We start from the raw sequence: 20,050 nt of genomic DNA on the forward strand, positions 1-20,050 counted from the left end.
CACGCCATCGGGAGGACACTAACAGAAATGAATTTACGTCGTATCCGTCCACTTCATTGAGCCGGAATTAGGCAAGGTGAGGCATTGCAGAATAAAATCCCTCGGAAGGCGGGGGTGTGCCTGCGCCCGGCTCAGGGGCGGGCTGGACGGGGTCGGCAGGGGGCTCAGGGGCGGTCGTCGAGGCAATAGGCTCCCCAGGTGCACAATACGTATCTAATAGAGGACGTGCCTGGGCTGAAAGGGAGCTTCTTATGAAACCGCGAGGTCAAATTTGATATTGTGAGAGGGGAGTTTGGTGTAGGCGAGAGGGAGGGATTGTTGCAGGCCATACGAGGGCATCGGTGGAACGAGGAGCGACGCATTGCTTTCCAAGGAAATAATAAGAATGATTGGAAAGAAGAGGGCGGTTTAGGTTTGATTGCCGGTCGGGTTGATCGGCTGATTAACTCTCCCGTCTTCACACCCAAAGGCCACGGGTTCAATTCCCCCCTCGGGACGGGCGTCGCAAGACATCCGTTGGTTTGGCCATTTGGATGGCAAGTCAAGATTAGCATGTCCAGATCACAGGAGTGGACGGATGCGTTCGGGGGCAACAGATATGGAACAATCCACAGATTGTAAGGTATTTCGGACGAATTTGCTCAGAGCAACCTTAGGAGAAACAGTTCGTAACAGAGGAAACCCGGAGGGTGGGGGGGATCCATCAATGCGTGCGAAGACGAAAAATATATCACCGAGAGCTGTCCTAATAAGGATAGCTGGAGATGTAGCGTTGCGTGCTTCCGAAGGGCAGTGGACGTCCGTCCTTGAATTTATTTAGTTATTTAGAATTTATCCGAAAACAGTTCGTTTTTTAGCCTATGCATCGGGCTATTAGCAATCAAAGGTACATCAATAAGCAACACTGATTAAACCCAAGACCAAAATGGAGGAAAAGCCACCTTGGCAGGAATCGAATCCGCGACCTGTGGGTTGGCCCTCCGCCGCCGGGGCCGAACGAACCGTGGGAAGACTTATGGAAAGATATAGAAAAACCAAACTTAAAGGGAAAAGATGACCACAGTTTTAAAATAAAAATATGAACGCAAAAAACATATAAGAAAAAATACCCTTTTTTAAACAGAACTATTGTTGAATTGAACCAGCTGCCTGGAGGTTTGTTTGAGCCCTTTCCATTCAATTTTAGGAGTTTAAAGAACAAGTGTAAAGCAAGCCACTGGATGACAAACTTCATTGATCAGTGATTATTATATTTATGCACGTATTAAAATATTGTTTGCATGTGATGTGGACGGTGTGAGAAGTTGTATTGCAAAAGGGAGTGATGTTTTAGCGGTGCGTGATTTTGAACGGTATATGAAATTGAAGAGTGCGTAATTATGGACGGAGCGTTGTAGCTAGGGCGGGAACCTAGCCCTTCTGTGATTGCAAAGGTGCAGTTGATAATATTAAAGTGCCATTTTATGTAAGAGCATTTTTTCTCATATATGTTCTTCTTGTGTATGTATGTATGCGCATCATAACAGTGACCGTTGACCAGACTTGACCTTTGCCACCTGGAAAATTGCCTAATTATAACTAGATTTATATAATAATAATTTAAATTGATTCTGTGATTAAAACACGTGGGGGGAGTACAGTTCAGTCTATCGTCGCCTGCAGTCAGCTGCGTGATATACGCGTGTACATACGAGTAAAGTCATGACTGACCCATTCGCTTTCTCCTCGGCAGGTGCTTTTCTGGTGCCGCACACGATAATGCTGTTCCTGGCGGGACTACCTCTCTTCTTCCTCGAGCTGGTCGTCGGCCAGTACTCCAGCCTAGGCCCCAGCGAGGCCTTCAAGATGATGGCGCCTCTATTCCAAGGTCAGTGCTCTCTCCCTCCCGCGCCACTCCCGCGCGCTCTGGGATCCCCGACGGGGACAAAATCAAAGCAAAATACGCAAAACGGGCAAACCACATTGAGAAAATTTAGTCTAAGTATTCTCCCTATTAAGAGTAAGATTTCGGACGGTACAAAATGCCTATTATTCTCTACGAATACTGCCTCTTATTTACCCGATATTATTAGCTTCTTCAATTATTGATAAAGGAAAAATAATGCAACTTGTATTCAAAGAAGTAACAGGCGTGGTATTTTTCCGCACTATTTATTGAAACAAATATTTTGGATAGTTACTATAAACATAATTAATTTCTTCAAATTTAGTCATAAAAAGAAGTAAGGTAATTTGTAGCTTGTAGTCCGTAAATATAATCGCATGAGCTACGAATGTTTTTGGAAAAAATAGAAAAAAATACCGATTTAAGCGAAAAATACCAAAATAATTGTAGAGTGAACTCTGTGCTGAAAGTGCTTTTCGCAAGCCGCCTCAATGTAGATTGTTTATAACTTACTAGATCTTGCTTTTTTCCTTCTATTATTATCAGTATAGAATTTTACCGGTCTAAGTTGGTGTGAATGGGCACAGACTATTCAACGTGCAGCGAAACATATCCTTGCGTGTCGGGTAGTAGTAGTAGTTTTGAGGGGAGGCGACCGACAGCTGTCATTTGCGCCATAGGGGATGGATAGGAAAGGATGAAGGGTGGAGAGAAACCCGGCGTCGGCATTAGCCTACTCTTTACGAAAGGCGCCAAGGGGTCCGACGGACGGCGTACTCACTCAAAGTGCCCTCCACAAAGCGCCTCAAGTAGGGATCGAGATACCCCTGAAAAATATTCAACACCACCGGGATTTGAACCCCTCTGGGAGGGAAGCCAGTGCGTTAGCCCCAGCACCATCTCGATCCCCTCCTTGCATGTCCTAACAAAATGCAACCTAATATCCTACTCTACAATAAGTCCCTCTTCATCTCCGTATACTTCCTTCCTGCCTTCGTTCCGTCCAACATCCCTGTCCATCCTGTCCTGTCTCCAGTTCTTCCCATGACTCTATAATAATTTCCTCCACATGTACGTTGAACAGCACCGGTGATAATGGATAACTCTACCTAATATTTCCCCCCTGCTTTGGATTTATCTAAATCATCCTCTCTACTCCCCTTTCACCATGTCTAGCACCTCCTCGTTTGTTTCCCTTTCTTTCCACATCACTTTTTCCGCCCTCCTCACCCACATCTCAAAAGACTCCCAACTTACGCCTATCCTATTCCGTCAATAACAGGAACATTTTTCCGCTCCGCACATAAACTCGCTCCATTCCATCATTTTAAGTTTTTAAGTTTACTCTGATAAATGTTCATCATGGTAGCATGGACTATTTGATTTGGGTGGTTTCCTCAATAGTGTTTGTAACTTGGCACCATCACTCATTGGCCGCCCCACTGGTGTCGGACGCTTTCGCAGCCGCGTCACTGAGGAACAGACCCTGCGCAGACTACCTTTCGTCCGCCTCCTACCATTCGGCTTGTCGGACATGGATGACCCTGGTAGGAGTAATTGCAATGGCTAGCTATTCCACCAGCACAGATGTGGTGGTAATCAGAACACACAAGGTCTTCCACTACCTTTCAAGTGATGTACCTTGAGCATGAGTATGTCCATCTACTACTACTCTTTTGTTGGTGGTTAGTAAGGGATTCCTGAACCCAATTCATTACACTATCGTCAATGCCGTACCCTCTCAACTTGTGAATCGATTTGGCATTTGGAACTTTATTAAATCTACTAGAGTATTTCTTTCCCCCGATTTCAGCATGTCGTATATAAAAAACCCCAACTCTTGTTTCACATGATTTCTCTTTTTTTCATGTGTTTTGTTGACAGGAGGTAATGTTATAATTGCCGAATATTTCCATGTATTTGCTGTCGATTATATATTTTAGAATTTTAGTAGAGAGTGATGTTAAGGAAAATTCTCGGTAATTTCAGGGGTATTGTTTATTTGCATCTTTGAAGTTTGGTGTCACGTCAATTGTTCTGAGGATCATCAACAAAAGGATGTTGAGCAGGGTAAATTATTGCTTAGGGGGTGATCAGTTTGGATTCAGGAAGGGGAGAGACAGGTGCAATTCAATTGCAGTAATGAGGTCATTAATAGAGATGAACGTAAAATACAATCATGACGCATTTGTCTGTTTCGTAGATTTCGAAAAGGCGTTTGATACATTGAATTGGGAAAAACTAATGAGTATATTGCATTAAATAGGAATGGATTGGAGGAATAGGAGACTAATCCGCAACTGTACATGTCTCAGACATCTCAGGGGCGAGTGGGGGACGGAAAGTTCAGATGGGCGGTGTTAGGAAGAGGTGTAAGGTAGAGTTGTCCATTATCACCGATGCTGTTCAAGGTATATGTCGAGGAAATGATTAAAGGTGCATGGGAAGAAGTGAAGATAGGAATCAAAGTCGGTGGAGAGTTCGTGAGATCAGTTAGGTTTGCTGATGCCAAGTTCTGGTTCGTCAGTCAGCCAAGGGGTTACAAGCAAGCTGATTGAATTGGTAATTCAGTGCGATGGAAATGGGATGAGAGTAAATGTAAATAAAATTAAGTTTATGCCCTTTTCCTTAAAGAGAAAGTCTATGTTAAACTTTAGAATGATTTCCTTGAATTGGCAGAATTGGACACAAGTAGAGCGAAGACGGAAATGTGAGTGTGCTCGCGGCAGTTGGAAAGGAAAAGGACTGTGGAATATGCTGAGTTTTCGCGTGTGTGTTGTTGATATTATTATTATTATGTGTGTGTGTGATAGGAGAATGAATGATGAAGGCAATGCCCAGTGGGATGAATAATTGAGAGGAAAAGCGGGGGGCTTACAGAAGGATGACTGCATTCAAAGGTGATGAAGATCGAAAGATGATGTTTAAAAATATAAACAAATTATGTTTGTGATCAAAAAATAATAAAAAAATCAATAAGTAATGGGAAAAGTAATGAGGTAAACAGATTGTTATGTGTTCTTAAATAGCAGGAGGACAGAAGAAATAGTTTTCAGTTCACGTGGTAGAAGTTCAGAGGGAAGGAGAAAGCATTGACAAATTAGCACCTGCATTCTTTCACAGTCTAGTTTTAAATTGTCAAATATTTTATGCGTAATCATGGGAGGCTCTATTTTGTAGAAATATTGCATATTTCGAAATAGGATCCACACATTTAGTAACTTATCAAATGTTACCCTACCCCCTGAGGCAAGTTATGGAATTTCAACGCCATGGCGTCATTATCGATGTGCTTTGTATCCCAGTGTCCATGCCACTGAGGTATCCAAACGCTTTCTTCTTTGCTGTACGCCGTAGAAAATAAAGAATTATGTTATTCTGTAGTACGCAAAGCCGTCATTTCACAGAAAACGGCGCTGACCTCCCCGCAGGGTGCATTGGCTTGAAACATCAGGGAGGTGGGTGATGCGAAACCATGGAAACAAACACAGAACAGTTTCTCATCCCAAAGCAACGATCGAAACAAATATAGTCGGTTGATATCCAAGCTCCATCTACGTATTCTAAAGAGCGCGTTTAGTTTTAAAACGGGGGAAAAACAAGATACCCACGAGTCGCTATTGCATTCCTTTGCGTTGAACTCTATGTATCTAATTACGTATTATCCACCCCAACTACGGGTGGATAATACGTAATCTTGATTTTTTAGCAACGAACGTACCCGAAAAGGCTTTTAACTATAGAAACTATTAAAGGAAGTAGTAACCACAGAGCAGTGAATGATGTTTTCCTTAAATGGGGTTGCATATAGGAAGCTTGAAAAGGAAATTACTTGTTTAACACATGAGAATATGGTATAACGGCTTATTTTGCGTGTTACAGGGCCAATTAGTTAATTTAAAGGAAGGTAGTAATCACCGAAATACCGAGGATGTATATAATCACTTTCTTGACATCACGCGGTCAGCAGTTATCAGGTTTATTCCTTGTAAATTTATTAAAGATTTCGCCGAACCAAGATGGTACAATGCGGATGTTAGGAAATCATTAATACGTCAAAGGGTATGCCACGCTAAGATAAAAAATATTAGGAATGATACATCTAGCGACAAAAGGAAAGAGACCACTTATGATTACGAGATATCTAGGGCGGATGCCAAGAAGGAATCTGGAAAAGCATTAAGCAAATTCAAAGGGAAAAGATTAGCAGGAAATTTGAGAGTGAGTGCGAAAAAATTTTGGTCGTGCGTCAGACAGGTGCAGGAAAATAAGTGAACTGTTAATTCACTCAAAATCGATAAAGGCGAAAGATTGGCCGGCAGTTTGGAAATGGCAAGGTTATTAAATTCCTTCTTTCAAAGCGCCTTCAACAATGTCTCATTGAATGTCTTCGATCGTTTCCGCCAACCTCTACCCAAAATTGCACTTTCATATTTTTTAATTTTGAGAAAATATCATTAATGTAAATTAGAAAGAGGAAAGGGTCCATTACGCTACCCGGAAGGACGCCGCGTGTTACTTTTACGTTATTAGAGCTTTAGACATCTATTACAACTTTTTGTTTGAGATTGGCAAGGGAGTCTCGAATCTATCATCGTTAATTCCTTAACTTATAGTACTCACGTAACTTGTGTTTCAATTTTGCGCGTGGGACTTAATCAAAGTTCCTTTGAAAATTCAAGGAAATCGCATCTACTCGATTTTATATTTCCCCTAATTGCAGGATATCTATAAGAAGCCCCAACCAGCGTGTCACACGATCGAAAGAATCGAATACGAAATATAAAAAAACTATGGTGCCGGGATATAATTTGCTGACGTGCAGCGAATGTCTCTCCTAGCTTATTGGAGGGACTTTTTTTTAAAATACAACGGTGAGTCTCCTCCCCGTAGATCAATAGTTTATTCCAGTAGCAACATACATAGTTATACAACACTGCTATATGTTGATTGAGGGGATACCTGCTCACGCTTAAATTCCCCTTTTGTCTTCAATCGCCAAAGTTACCCGATGTGAGATTTTTAAACAGTTATTTACATAAACTATCAAGTATCCAAAACATACATAATAATAACACCAAGGTTGTCGTACGTATAAATCGTAAGTATTTCTGCCTCTGCCGCTTCGCGTGAACGGCAATGGAAGGTCTTCGGCCAACTAAAAAGGAAGATAAACGGCAGAATAATGTATGTTACTCCTCTTTAGGTAGTTTCTATGCTTATTTCTTGAATCCGAATATTTCACTCCTTCCGGGAGAATCAGCACCTGCCCAGACTTGGCGTTTTGCGGGGAATGGGCGGAGCCTACCAACTCCCAATGCGACGGAGCCCACCTACATGAGCTTATCACTCCACAAGCCCCTAATTCACCAAGGGAACAAGTTCACCCAACCTGCCAACCACTCCGATCACGATACAAGTGTGAGTTTCTAGGGCGAGTTAGTTACGGATTAATACATTTATGATAACAGTAATCACCAGAGCAGCGTTTGTTTTCTTGTTTGGCACGATTTTGGTGAAACAGAATGCATAGCAGCCTAAGATTTGACTTCCCACCCCGAACGCCCGGCTTCGAATCCAGGAGGTAGCAGGATTTTTAATTGGCATTCCAATGCATACTTGGACTGTTTTGTGGAGGGCGTTTTAAGTGAGTGCGTCGACCGTAGGATGGGACGTTACATTGTGTGAGGCCCCTTGGCGCCTGCCTTTCGCTAAGGGAGAAGGTTTAATGCCGACGCCAGGTTTTCTCTCCACACTTCCTCCCTTTCCCTGAGTATCCTACCGCTATCAAATCACCCACGTATCCCTAATTGCAAAAAATACCTTATCTGTCAGTCTCCTAAGGTAATAAATGTATATTTTAAGTATGCTTCCCAATGCAGTTAAGTTTAATTTATTTGATATTTTTTGGTACCCTGCAAGCCACCGCTAGGGTGTGTGGCAGGGGATGAATGAACACACACCGGACTAATTTTGACTCGAATATGACCCTACCGCATTCGGACAATGTTTTTCTGATCCCTTATTGCTCGCGGTAAAAATAACATCCACATCACCCATCTGAACCGCTTACAAATCAACCATAATTTTGGACGAAATGTGAGTGAAGGAGGTTTTGATTTATGATTTTGATCAACCTAATGCATGAAAAAGTTTTCGATTCGAAATATTCCGGGGGTTGTTCAGCATGTAGCTCAGCGTTTCAGGGTCAAATACAAGGTCAATTGGTGGCACGATTTGTGACGGCATCGGTAGGGATGGGCAATTCGAATGTCCAGGAAATGAAATGACACGGACGAGTGCCGCATTTCCTGGCTCGTGAGGCGCGCATTGTTCCGCCCTCGAAGAAGTTCCGCTCTCGTGCCGGCGAGGGCCAATGCCAGTGTCACTTCCACTACCAGCTACTGCTGCTGCTAAATTACGGTAGCAATGGTTAAACTTTTGAAATATGAAATGGAAGGAAATCAAGTAATGCGAAAAAGAAAGTTTTATCACCTTTTTAAAATGGAAAACTAAAACTACCCTTTGCGTAAGACTGCACTAATTTCTTGTTGACCGTGTAAGGCGGAGCGACTCCGAGAACTTAATTTGAATAACTGGTGGTAAGTAGCATTGGTTATTGGCCTCGCGAGAGATGGAATCGGGATGGTAATTGCTAGGCAATCAATCGTCCTCTCCTGAAAAAAAGTTGAAGTCCTAAAGGGATGCTGAGCAAATATGGAAATAACAAAGGTACATTAATTTCTTGGACACTCGTAGAAGAACTGCCCTCATAATGTCCAAAAGGAATGAACGCAGTAATAACCTGGATTATTCGATGCAACGTGTTCAAATACTGAATGAGACCCGGCATCACTCCCTCTTTATTCATCGCTACATTTATGTACATTTATATTCAACAATTTTGGAGTGTAAAAAATCATTCACCTTGACCTGGATTCGAACCCGGATCCCTCGATGTTCGGCCGAGTAATTTAGTCAGTTATGCTATTTAGGCATCCTGGACTTATCTCTCGTCCGTGAATTTGATTCCCATAAAATGTCACTTTTTTCAGCAATAGTATTTTGTCTGAAAAACAAAGGCGATAGCACCGATACCTGTTAAAAGCTATAAAAAATGCGTTATGAATGAACCTATTGCACTGCACCTGAAGCATTTCCTGATTTCTGGCAATGTTTTGCCAAATTAGAATGTTTGAATATAGCTCATCGGAATATATTTGATATTTTATTATTTTAGTATCTTGCAAGCCACCGCTAGGATGTGGCAAGGGGTTATTATGATCCCTTATAGTTTGTGGAAAAAATGACATCTTAAATCTATCTGTTATACACTTAATCTCTCTAATTTTATTAGAATGTTCTCTCCTATCGTAGTACAATGGGGGTAATAACACACTTTCAAGATCAATGCTAAATAGACGCCCTTCCAATTCATGCTAGAGCTTCAATCTGTAATTTAACCTTCACCCCGTGAGTGTATCCCAGCCTAGCTGCTCTAACATTTTGGATACGCCACTCAGTTGACAGATTTCCGTTTTCTGATGCAGGGGCGTATGTTCATTTATCCATTTTATGGTCTAAATCAAATGCTTTTATGTTACTACTAGTGTAGTGTTGAGATGTCGATCAATAACAGCCAAAATTATTCCATAATTCCTGTCCCTTTGTCCCTATCATTTTTGGGTGTATACGTATGGTTATGGAGTCTTGCTTGAAATATTTAGGTGTGTTTTATGGACACTATTCTGTGTGAACACTCGGCAAAATAAAAGCATCGTTGTCATTTGTGACCAATTCACCGTGTAAAGAGTCAGAGAGGCTAATTGCACCTCTTGCATGAAGATAAATGTTAGAAAATCAGCTGTCATTCTTATCCTTGCTCGCATTGGCCATGGATCCATGGCCGGAGCAACTGACCAATCCTCCGAAAACCAACACGCGCTCACAGTAACATCTTTTCCATTAGTAATTATCAGTTTTAATAATAATCTAAGTTTGAATACTACCTGGAAAGTCTTTAGAAATTTATGAATGTTGTTGGGAAACTTGTAAAGAAGCCACTGGAAAATGTGCTGTGTAGTTTAGTCTATAGTATTTTTTGTGCCCTGCAAGCCAACTTTAGGGTGTGCGGCTGCGGATGAATACACGCAAGGGCCCTTTTGACCCAAATACATTTCTCACTCCGCTAGCGCGATCGGGGACCGTTTCCTGATCCCTTACCTACCGTGGGAAAATTTGCTCCTTAAATCTATCTGTTCTCTATGTTATCTCTTGAATTTTTGTTTAAAGACATCTTAAATCTATCTGTTCTACACGTAATCTCTCGAATTTCATTTAATGATCTCTCCTGCCGTAATACGATGGGGCTAATAATATATTTTCAACATCACAGCTAGAGAGACGTTCTTCCAATTCATATGTAAGAGCTTCGATCTGTAATTGAACCTTCGCTCCGCGAGTGATTTCCAGCTTAGCTCCTCTAATATTTTGGATATGCTGCTAAGTTTATCATAACAACGTTTTACAAATCCAGCTTTTCTACGCTGCATGCGATCCAATGCGGCAATCAATCCAACCTCGTGAGGATCACATATACTTGCAACATATTCTAAATAAGGTCTAAACAACGAAAGATGACATTTTTCTTTAACCTTTTCATCACAATTACAGAGTACTCTTCCGCTGAATACTAATTTTTTGTTAGCTTTTCCACATATTCCCCGTATGTGTTTCACTTAAGAGAGGTCGTTAGTGAGGGTGACGCCTAAGTATTTAATTGAGTCTATACATTCAATTTTGGAATTCCCGATGCAGTAGGCGTTCTTGCATTTATCGGCAATCATATTCTACTAAAAATTCAGCACCTTGAGCTTTTTGAAGTTTAATTCTTGTTGCCAAGTATCGCATCAGCGTTGTATAGAACTTAGGTCATCTGATTAATCGCCTTTATTCTGAGGAATGATATCTCTGTAAGCCACTGCATCGTAGGCAAATGAGCGTATCATACTATTAACTACAGAGTCAATGTCGTTAACGTAAATGAGGAATAAAAGAGGTCCGATAACACTTCCCTGAGGGATACCCCCAGTGACTTCTACCGCATTTAAACTAACTCTATCTGTGACTACTCTTTGTACCCGACTGTTCAAACACTCCTTAATCCAACCCAGGATATTTTTATCAATGCCATACGATTCTAGCTAGTTAATTAATATGTATTTTGTCGAAATATTTTCTAAAATTCTAGACAAACCGCGTCCGCTGGATTGATCTCTTCCGATCAAAGGATATCAGGAACAAAAATGGCAAGTTGTTTCTCGCATGAATTACACTTTCGGAAAATGTGCTGGCTATTCATCAGGTACTCCTTACCATCGAGGTGTCCCACTATCGAATTAACAACTTGCGTGACATCGATGTGAGGGAAATTGTTCTATAATTGCTTGGTTCCTCCTTGTCTCCGTTTTTAAGTATAAGTGTTACCTTAGCCCTTTTCTAATCCAACCGATCATTCAAAAGGTTTTTAATCCTACCCATGATATATTTATCTATGCCATCGGCTTCTTGCTTAGTGAGTAGTTTACAATGGGGTACTTTGTCGGAAGCTTCTATAAATTATAGAAAAACCTCGTCCACTGGAAAATCGGTCTCTCCCGCACTAAGGATATCATGAACAAATAGCTCAAGTTGCGTCTCATGATTTTTCGTCTATAACTCCTGACCATCTAGGTGTCTCACGATCTAACTAGTACCTATATGTTCCATGACCATGCATGAAATGAATGTGCGGAAAATGCATCTGTAATTGCTCGATTCCCCCTTGTCTCCGTTTTTAAATATAGATGTTACATTTGCCGTTTTCCAATCCCTGAGAACCTTGTTATCTGTTAAATATGATTTCTAGACACGGTGCAAATTTTCGATGATAGTTTCTTAAATATACGAGCGAGTTTTTTATCGGGCCCGGAGGATTAAGTAGGCTTAATGTTTTTCAGCAAACTTTCTCCATTCCATTATATAAGATTTCAATTTTGGGCATCGGTTGTTCGGCACGATTTAGTAAGCTGTCGGAGACATTTGGTGAGACATATGTATAGAAAGTATTGGAAAATCCAGGGAACTTTTCGACAGTCTCTGCTGTAACAGAATTTTTACTTTGTTGCAGGAAAATACAAGTTCATCTCATGTGTACGCCATGACAAGTAATTTGTGGATTACATGAAGATAAAACCGTCTTTTGGGAAGATCCTAATTGGTTACCCTAAGCGTAATAGTTATCCTAGGTCGTAATATTTTTGATTTCGAAATCTTTGCTCGGGGTCAATCATTCCAATTATTGATTAAACGGCGGAAGTCGCGTTCTCCACCTTCTGCGTATTCTGCAATCAGGGAATCCAATCGACCGTCCTGTTGTTGCCCGGCTGAGGAAATCCATGCAGGTATTTACTGGCATCATTGAGAGGGGAAACATCATAATTGTCATCTACCAGCCGCGTCTTTCGACCGACATTCGCGGGTTTGGCAAAAGGCAAGAGCGCCATTGACCCAGATTCATTCAATAACAGTTCGTCCTCGGCGATTTCGGCGGGCCGAGAGGAAGGCCTCGAAGGCGGGAAGGAGGGCGAGGTGGGGCGAAGTCTGCTTTGGCTTGGCCGCCTTCGAATTGGAAACTCGATTGAATGAGAGCCCAGTGACCGCGTGCCCACAGACCGAACGGGGGTCCCCGCTGGCACCTAGCCACTCGCCGCGTGCCACCGGGGGTATTTCGAGCAGGGGCGGATGCTCGGACGAAGGGCAGTCAGAGGATGGGGAGGAAGGAGGAGGCAGGGGGGCACCTGACCCCCTGTAACTGAAGGCCGAGGTGCACAGGGGAGTCTCAATTTTCGCCGGAGATGCTCTATCTGCAAGCGTGCTCGTAGCAACGTACGTCCAGTAATGCACGTCACACTCCTACGTAGCAACGTAGGAGTGTGACGTGCAAATTATTGGACAAAGTCTCTAAAACTCCCTTTTTCTCGAAGTTCTGAGTTTTTCGGTCGTGCTTAGGCGAAGCATAATAGCACTGGTGCTCGTTCCTGGCGCGAAGAGTAGGAAGAGTGACCAGCTGCGAGTCGAGCGATAAGGGATTAGGATATCATTGTCCGACCGAGGCAAGGTCATATTCGGGTCAAAATTAGTCTGGTGTTTTTTCACCCCCTGCCACACACCCTAGCAGTGGCTGGCAGGGTTCTAAAATAAAGTTAAAAAAACCGGGGATGATACTCTCGCTTCACTGCATCATTCTTCGTTTGCCTCTCGTTCTCGAGTATTCATTTTCCTATTGCCCGAATGTAACGGCATATTCAATGTGGTTTGATAATGCCATGTAAAATAAATCTGCGCATAAATATCTATCGAGGAATGGATGTCAACAGGATCGGGTATTGGCCAAGTGAAGCATTATTGTCACGCTTTTATTGGATTGGTTGCTAGTGTGGGGACCCGTGGGCAAGACCTCGTAGGCTAAAGTCTCTCGGTTACTTATTTATGTACCTTGCAAGACGACGCTAGGGTGTGTGGCAGGGGGTGAATGCACACCAAAATAATTTTATCCGAACATGACCCTACCACGGCGGAACAATATTATTACAATGTATGATCCCCTATCGTCCGTGGAAAAAAATGGCATCTTAAATCTATCTGTTCTGCACTTTATCTCTCTAATTTTATTCAAGTAATCTTTCCTACCGTTGTACGATGAGGGTAGTAATAAATTTTCAGCATCACTGCTAAAGAGAACTCCTTCAAATTAATGCTAGAGCTTCAATTTGTAATTTAACCTTCGCTCCTTGAGTGATTTCCAGCCTAGCTGCTCTTCTATTTTGGATACGCTACTCAGTTTATCATAACAAAAATTTAAAAATCTAGCTCATCCACGCTGCACGTGATCCAATTTGTGAATTAATCCAACTTTTTGAGGATCCCATGTACTTGCAGAATATTCTAAATGAGGCCTAAACAGCGACAGACAATATTTATCTTTTTGACCTTTTCATCGCCTTTACCCAGTACTCTTCTAATATATCCTATTTCTTTGTTAGCTTGTCCACACAGTCCCCGTGTGTGTTTCACCCAGGAGAGATCGTGAGTGAGGGTAACGCCTAGGTATTTAATTGAATCTACAAATTCCATTTCGGCGTTCTCAATGCAGGAGGCGTTCGGGAGGGAATTGCTCTTTTTCAAAAACTTATCACCACACACTTTTTTAAGTTTAATTCTAATTGACAAGTGTGGCACCAGCGGTGTATAGCATTAAGGCCATATGTTAAACTGCTGTGTCCTCAGGATTACGGATATCACGGTAAACCACTGCATCGTCGGAAATAAACGTATCTTACTAGTAATTACGGAGTCAATGCCGTTCACTTAAAGTAGGAATAAAAGAAGTCTATCACTACTCTTTGTACCCGACCATTCAAAAAGTCTTTAATCCACCCCGGATATTTTTATCTATGCCATATACTTTGCCAGTAGTTTAGTATGAGGTACTTTGCTGAAGGCTTTCTTAAAACCTAGAATAATCGCGTCTACTGGAACATTGCTCCCTCCCGAGGTAAGAATATCAAGAAAAAAAGCGCAATTTGTGTTTAGCAGGATCTACCTTTTCGGAAACCGTGTTGATTTTTCATTAGTAACTTCTGATTTTTGAGGTGTCTCACGATCGAACTAGCAACTATATGTTCCGTAACCTTGCACGAAATGGATGTGAGGGAAATAAGTCTGTATATATTTATGTTGCGCCAGGCCATGTTTAAGCTGTTTGCCACGTGAAGAAGGGGACAAGAGCGCCGAGGTAAAGGGGGCACCCATCCCACCTCCGTCCAACATTGCTTACAATCGGCGATCTAACGGTGACCGTTGTGCATCTCCCGTCGAGCCGCTCGAGGGGAGTTGGACGGTGTGGGGCGGAGGAGTGGGCCCCCCGCCCACCCACCGCGGTGCGTCGTCATCACGAGCCGTGACCTCGTTCGCGCCACGAGCCTTCGCACCTCCGGGGGTAGACGCAACTGGAAGTGGTAGCAATGTCAATGCGACACAAGGCTTTCATTTCTGGACGCATCGATCGAATTCATTTCGTCCATCCATGGGGGCGTCCCGGTCAGAGGGTGTCCCGCGACCGATAGGAATAGGATCAAAGCATGCAACAGCTGTATTTTTTATAGAGAAGTGAGAGAAAGAATAGCTAATTATTGTAATTCACTGTATTTTTAGCGTAGATTGGGAATCACTTTGATGAGGTTTAGATGAGCTTAATGGTATAAAATTTTGGCGCGACAGTTGGAAATTAGAATTAAACTTAAAAAACGTACGTAATGATGAATTTTTGGTAAAAGAGCAATTCCATATGGAACGCCTGCTGCATATCGGGAACACCGAAATCGAATGTGTAGACTCGATTTAATACTTAGGCGTTACCCTCACTAACGATCTCTCCTGGGTGAAAAATATACGGGGAACATGTGGAAAAACTAAAAAAAATTAGGATTTATTGAAAGAGTACTGGATGAATAGTCAAAGGGAAATGTTGAAAATGTGTGATTAACCCAATTGTACTATGGTGGGAGAGATCATGTAAATAGAATTGGAAAGATTTAAGATGTTATTTTCCCCACTAATGATTAGGGATTAGAATAAAATTGTGGGACCGCGCAAGTGGTGATGGAAGTGTATTTTCCACCAAAAGTAGTCTAGTATACAATCACACCCTTCTTCCCTGCGCACCCTAGCTGGCGGCTGCAGAGCAATAAGCGCTTCAGGCAGAGGGTTGTCGCTAATGTGGGATTCAACTATTTTCTGAACCGCTAAATGAGGAGATTCTGCATTATTTCAGGGAATTGAAGCGGGTAGGTGGTGTCGAGGCTATTGATATGACGCTCTGTAGCCTTTGTCCCGAGGATTGATCGTAGACCTCTGTTTGGGATCCAAGTGGAACGCATTAATCATAGGTTGTGTAATTCCTGCAGAAAAATCGGGGCGTCCTTCGTCGACCTTCAGCCGGCGATCCAATCGTGTAGAAACCCACTGAACCGTTCGGCTGTTCACTACACTTCTGAAGTTGCCAGGTGTTTAACTGGTATGATATTTGAGCCCTGTAGGGATATCTCAGGTTAAAATGCAGGACAATGTGTAGGTCAAAGAGTGAGTCTGTAAGGTCCTATTTGCCAAATAATTTAGTTTCAAATAAAGTGAGGGGCAGTGCTAGGGATATATACAATATATAGTTCAATAAAATGAATCAGATACCAAGCGAGCAGAAAGTTTGATAAGGGATTCAAAATTAATAAGCTAACGATCCTCGTAAAAAATTCAAACAACCATAATGTCAAAGAAAAGTTATCTGTGCTCGTGGTTACCGATATTTAAAATAAAAAAATTCGCAGAATATCATCACCTTATTCAAAGCACAGGTGCAGATATAATTATTGGAACAGGAAGATAAATATCCACTGATATCGACGACGGTGAAATTTTCCCGATATCCTTTCCCGTTAATAGAAATGACAGAGCAAATAGAATCGGGGGTGGTGTCTTTATTGTAGTTAAAAACTCTTGCGTCAGCATGGCTGAGGTGATTTCAGATAACTTTTTGGAAGTACAGGTACATCCTCTATGTACTAAGGTAATCAATCTAATTGAATTGACATGATCTCGCCTACCGTAGTACGATGGGAGTAATAATACATTTTCAACACCACTGCTAAAGATACCTCCTTCCAATTAATGCAAGTGATTTAATGTTTGATTTAACCTTGGCTCCCTGAGTGATTTCCAGCCTAGCTCCTCTAATATTTTGGATACGCTGCTAAGTTTATCATAACAACGTCTAACGAATCTAGCTCCTCTACGCTACATGCGATCCAGTACGGAAATTTATCCAACTTGTGAGGATTCCATATACTAGCAGCGTATTCTAAATGAGGCCTAACCAGTGAAAGATAATATTTCTCGTTGACCTTTTAATCACATTTACTCTGTACTCTTCTTATAAATCCTAATTTTTGGTTAGCTTGTTCCCATATTCCCCGTATGTTTTTCACCCATGAGAGGCCGTGAGTGAGGGTAACGCCTAGGTATCTGAATGTCGACGTCATATTCGCAATGTGGACCGGAACTGTTTCGCAACTTGACAGTTTCTTGAACTCCCTATGCCAAGGCAATAATATCACGTTCGAGAAAGAAGTGAATGGTCATCTCAGTTTCCTTGAAGTTGATATAACTATCCGTGGCAATCTATGGGAGTTTGCAATCATTAGAAACACAATCTCCACAGATCAAGTATTACATTTTGATTCCCACCATCACATCTCTCAGAGGCTAGCTGCCTTTCAGTCAATGTTCCGCGGACTCATAAGCATCCCGCTCTCTATAATTGATTCCTACCGGGATCTTGAAGCATTGAATTCATTGCTTCCAACAACCGCCAGAAACCATAATTCGTCGACAAGATTCGACGTAAAAAGCGCACTTCAAATGCACATTCACGAATTTAGAAGAGTAGTAGTAGTACTACTACTACTACTCTAAATTCGTGAATGTGCATTTCGAGCGGGCCAGAGAGAGGGAAACGGGGAAACCTAAATGGTATAAAGTCACCTTTTTGGGGAAACTTATGATGAAATAGCCGGTGGTTTTCCAAAAGTAAAATGTTATGTGACTTTTTATCACAGCAGTCATTTCAAGAATTTATTCACAGAATAAAGACCCCGATAAACCCAACTAAAGAAGTGTGTGTTTGTATAAGTTAAAATGTAAAGACTGCGACGCCATTTGTAGACCATGCAAGATAAGATGCGAGGATCATAAACGGTGTTTCACTGCGGCAAATATAGCACACTCCTATTTTGGTAAACACTTGTGGGGAGAAGGTCATCTCCGATAGCGATTTCAACCCCGAAATCCTCCATCAAGTAGTCATGGGCCGAGGAATGGACGTTTTGGCCCAACTCCGAATAAGGCAAAATTTTGTTAATGGAATCTTAGTAAATGATAACGTATTGTCCTGGCATTTCCCTCTCCTTGATGTCCACTATGCTCCCCCCAAATGCCCTGACCTCTCACCCTATTCACCTTTCTTTCTGCCACCACCCACCATTTCTGCATCCCCCGTGGACGGTCAGGTCAACCGCACGTGCCTGCCCCTTTTCCCCTCCTCCTTCCCCCTCTCCCTCCGCTCGATCTCTGACCTCTCCCCTCAACCCTCAAATGGCATGTTCCCCCGAAAACCCTTCCCCCCCTCCTTCCGGCTCTCCGCCCACCACACCAATTGACTGCATACGTACAGCAAAAACCCTGCCCTTCTTACCTGATTATGTCCGCTGTTCCACGAAACCACCCGTCTTAAATAAAATTCAGTGCTATTTACAAAGTTTTTATTTCTCGCAATTCATCATGAAGTTCCGCAAAGTTGACCCGAATACCATAGAAATCATGACAAGAATGAATGTCTCGGAAACCAAGCCCCTGCGTTAGCAAATACATTACTATAACTAAACAATGCTGAGGAATATACGAGTATGTATTAGTCTATCGGTATTTTGATTGTTATGTAGCACCTATTAACTGCCGAGCCCGCACATTCGCATATCCTTCCCTTTCCTTTTGAAAATGTCAAATAGAGATTGTAGAAGTAAGACTGGTGGAACACGAGGAAGCAAGCGCTCCTATCCCTGGGAAGGGGCGGCATTCAGAGGGCTGATAACATAATGCGTGGCAGTGATGTTCATTGACAATTATGTGCCATCCTTTACGCCGACGACACTGCCACAGCAGCGCAAAGCTGGTGGCCTAGTAAAACCGATGGTGCTCTGCAAGACCATCACGACCTCATTTGAGCCTGGCTTGCAGATTGGAGGGTAAAGGTCAACCGCGGCAAATTCACCTGTTTCACCAGTCGTCCTTCCAAATCCACCCACATACACCTTCGTTTGAACAATACACTCTTATTCCATAAAACCTCCGACATCTTTCGCAGCGTCATCTTAGATGAAAAATTTGCTCCTTCGTTCATCTAAATTCAAAAATATCTAATATCTACTCTCCATCTCTCACCCTTCCCTCGTTACTGACCCGCTCCCCGAAAGCTAAATTGCTTTGGCCAACAAAAATATAGAAAAAACACATAAAGAAGGACACTCACACGTACTCCGAAATAAGTATTCGGTAGCGTGGCCACCTTCCTCTGGGGAAAGAAGGATGAACTGAGGAGAGGGTTTCAAGAGGAGAAGACGAGGACGCTGGCTGGAAGGGGAAGGTGGGGAAAGGTTTGGGAGGGGAAGGATTGGAGATCTCTCTTAGATCAGGGGACCCGCAACAGAGTCAACCCCATTGCACTGTGAGGGCCGGCCGTTTTCTGAACTTATTGACGGCCTCCTGCCTCCTCTCCTGCCCCCGGGAGACACGCGCGCTCATAAACACGAACGCATGCACACCGACGCTACCCCCCCCCCCCGCCACGAGGGCCGACGGCCGCGAGCACTCCTGGCGGGGGGTGTTGGCAACTACCTACATGCAGAGAGTGGGAGACGAGTCGGGGGAGGTAGGGGAGCCATTGTGTCACACGGCCGCTCTCCCGTTGAGGCGACTGTTACGTCACCGCCGCGACATTGACACGCAAACGAACGAGCGGGCGACAACACGCGCCCCCTTCATTAGCGTCACTCCGCGAGCATGCATGGAGATTAGGAGGGCGCGCGCTCACGTATTGTGAGACGGCGCTGCGGTTTGCTTCGGGAGCGACAGTGCATGTTTCGCGCTCCGGCTCCCTTGTCGGCGGCGCTGAAGTAGGAAGCGATGAATTTGGGAGCAAGGGTCGGTCGTCTGCTGGGTTCCAAACGAGAATATTAAAAAAGAACTTCATATCCATTCCGTCAATGACCTCATATTAAAAGCATTATATAGTTAAAGCAGATCACTCTCTCATTTTAAAAATCCCCTTTTTCCTCCCCTCCACCCTTCCAATGGGGAAAACCAAATATCCCCAACAACTCCTAAAATCAGCTCCTTCTATACCTTCCAAACAAAAAGCTCCTAAATTTCCCCAATCGACCACCTTTCACCCAAAACTAAATAAACCTAATATCCCCTTCTCACATAAATTTAAACCCAAGGTAAACAAAACCTCAA

At 42.8% G+C, this 20,050-nt stretch overlaps 1 protein-coding gene across 1 annotated transcript in view; it reads left to right on the plus strand.

The window, feature by feature from the left end:
- LOC139686451 (sodium- and chloride-dependent glycine transporter 2-like) overlaps positions 1 to 20,050 on the plus strand; it is a 62,546-nt gene that overhangs the window by 12,614 nt on the left and 29,882 nt on the right. Inside the window, exon 2 of the mRNA XM_071583644.1 lies at positions 1,733 to 1,867. Within this exon, the coding sequence (XP_071439745.1) occupies positions 1,733 to 1,867 (135 nt within the window). The remainder of the gene's footprint in view (positions 1 to 1,732; positions 1,868 to 20,050) is intronic.

The sequence above is a fragment of the Hetaerina americana genome, unplaced genomic scaffold (genome assembly GCF_022747635.1).
Source record: "Hetaerina americana unplaced genomic scaffold, ioHetAmer1.1.p SCAF_14, whole genome shotgun sequence".
NCBI lineage: Eukaryota > Metazoa > Arthropoda > Insecta > Odonata > Calopterygidae > Hetaerina > Hetaerina americana.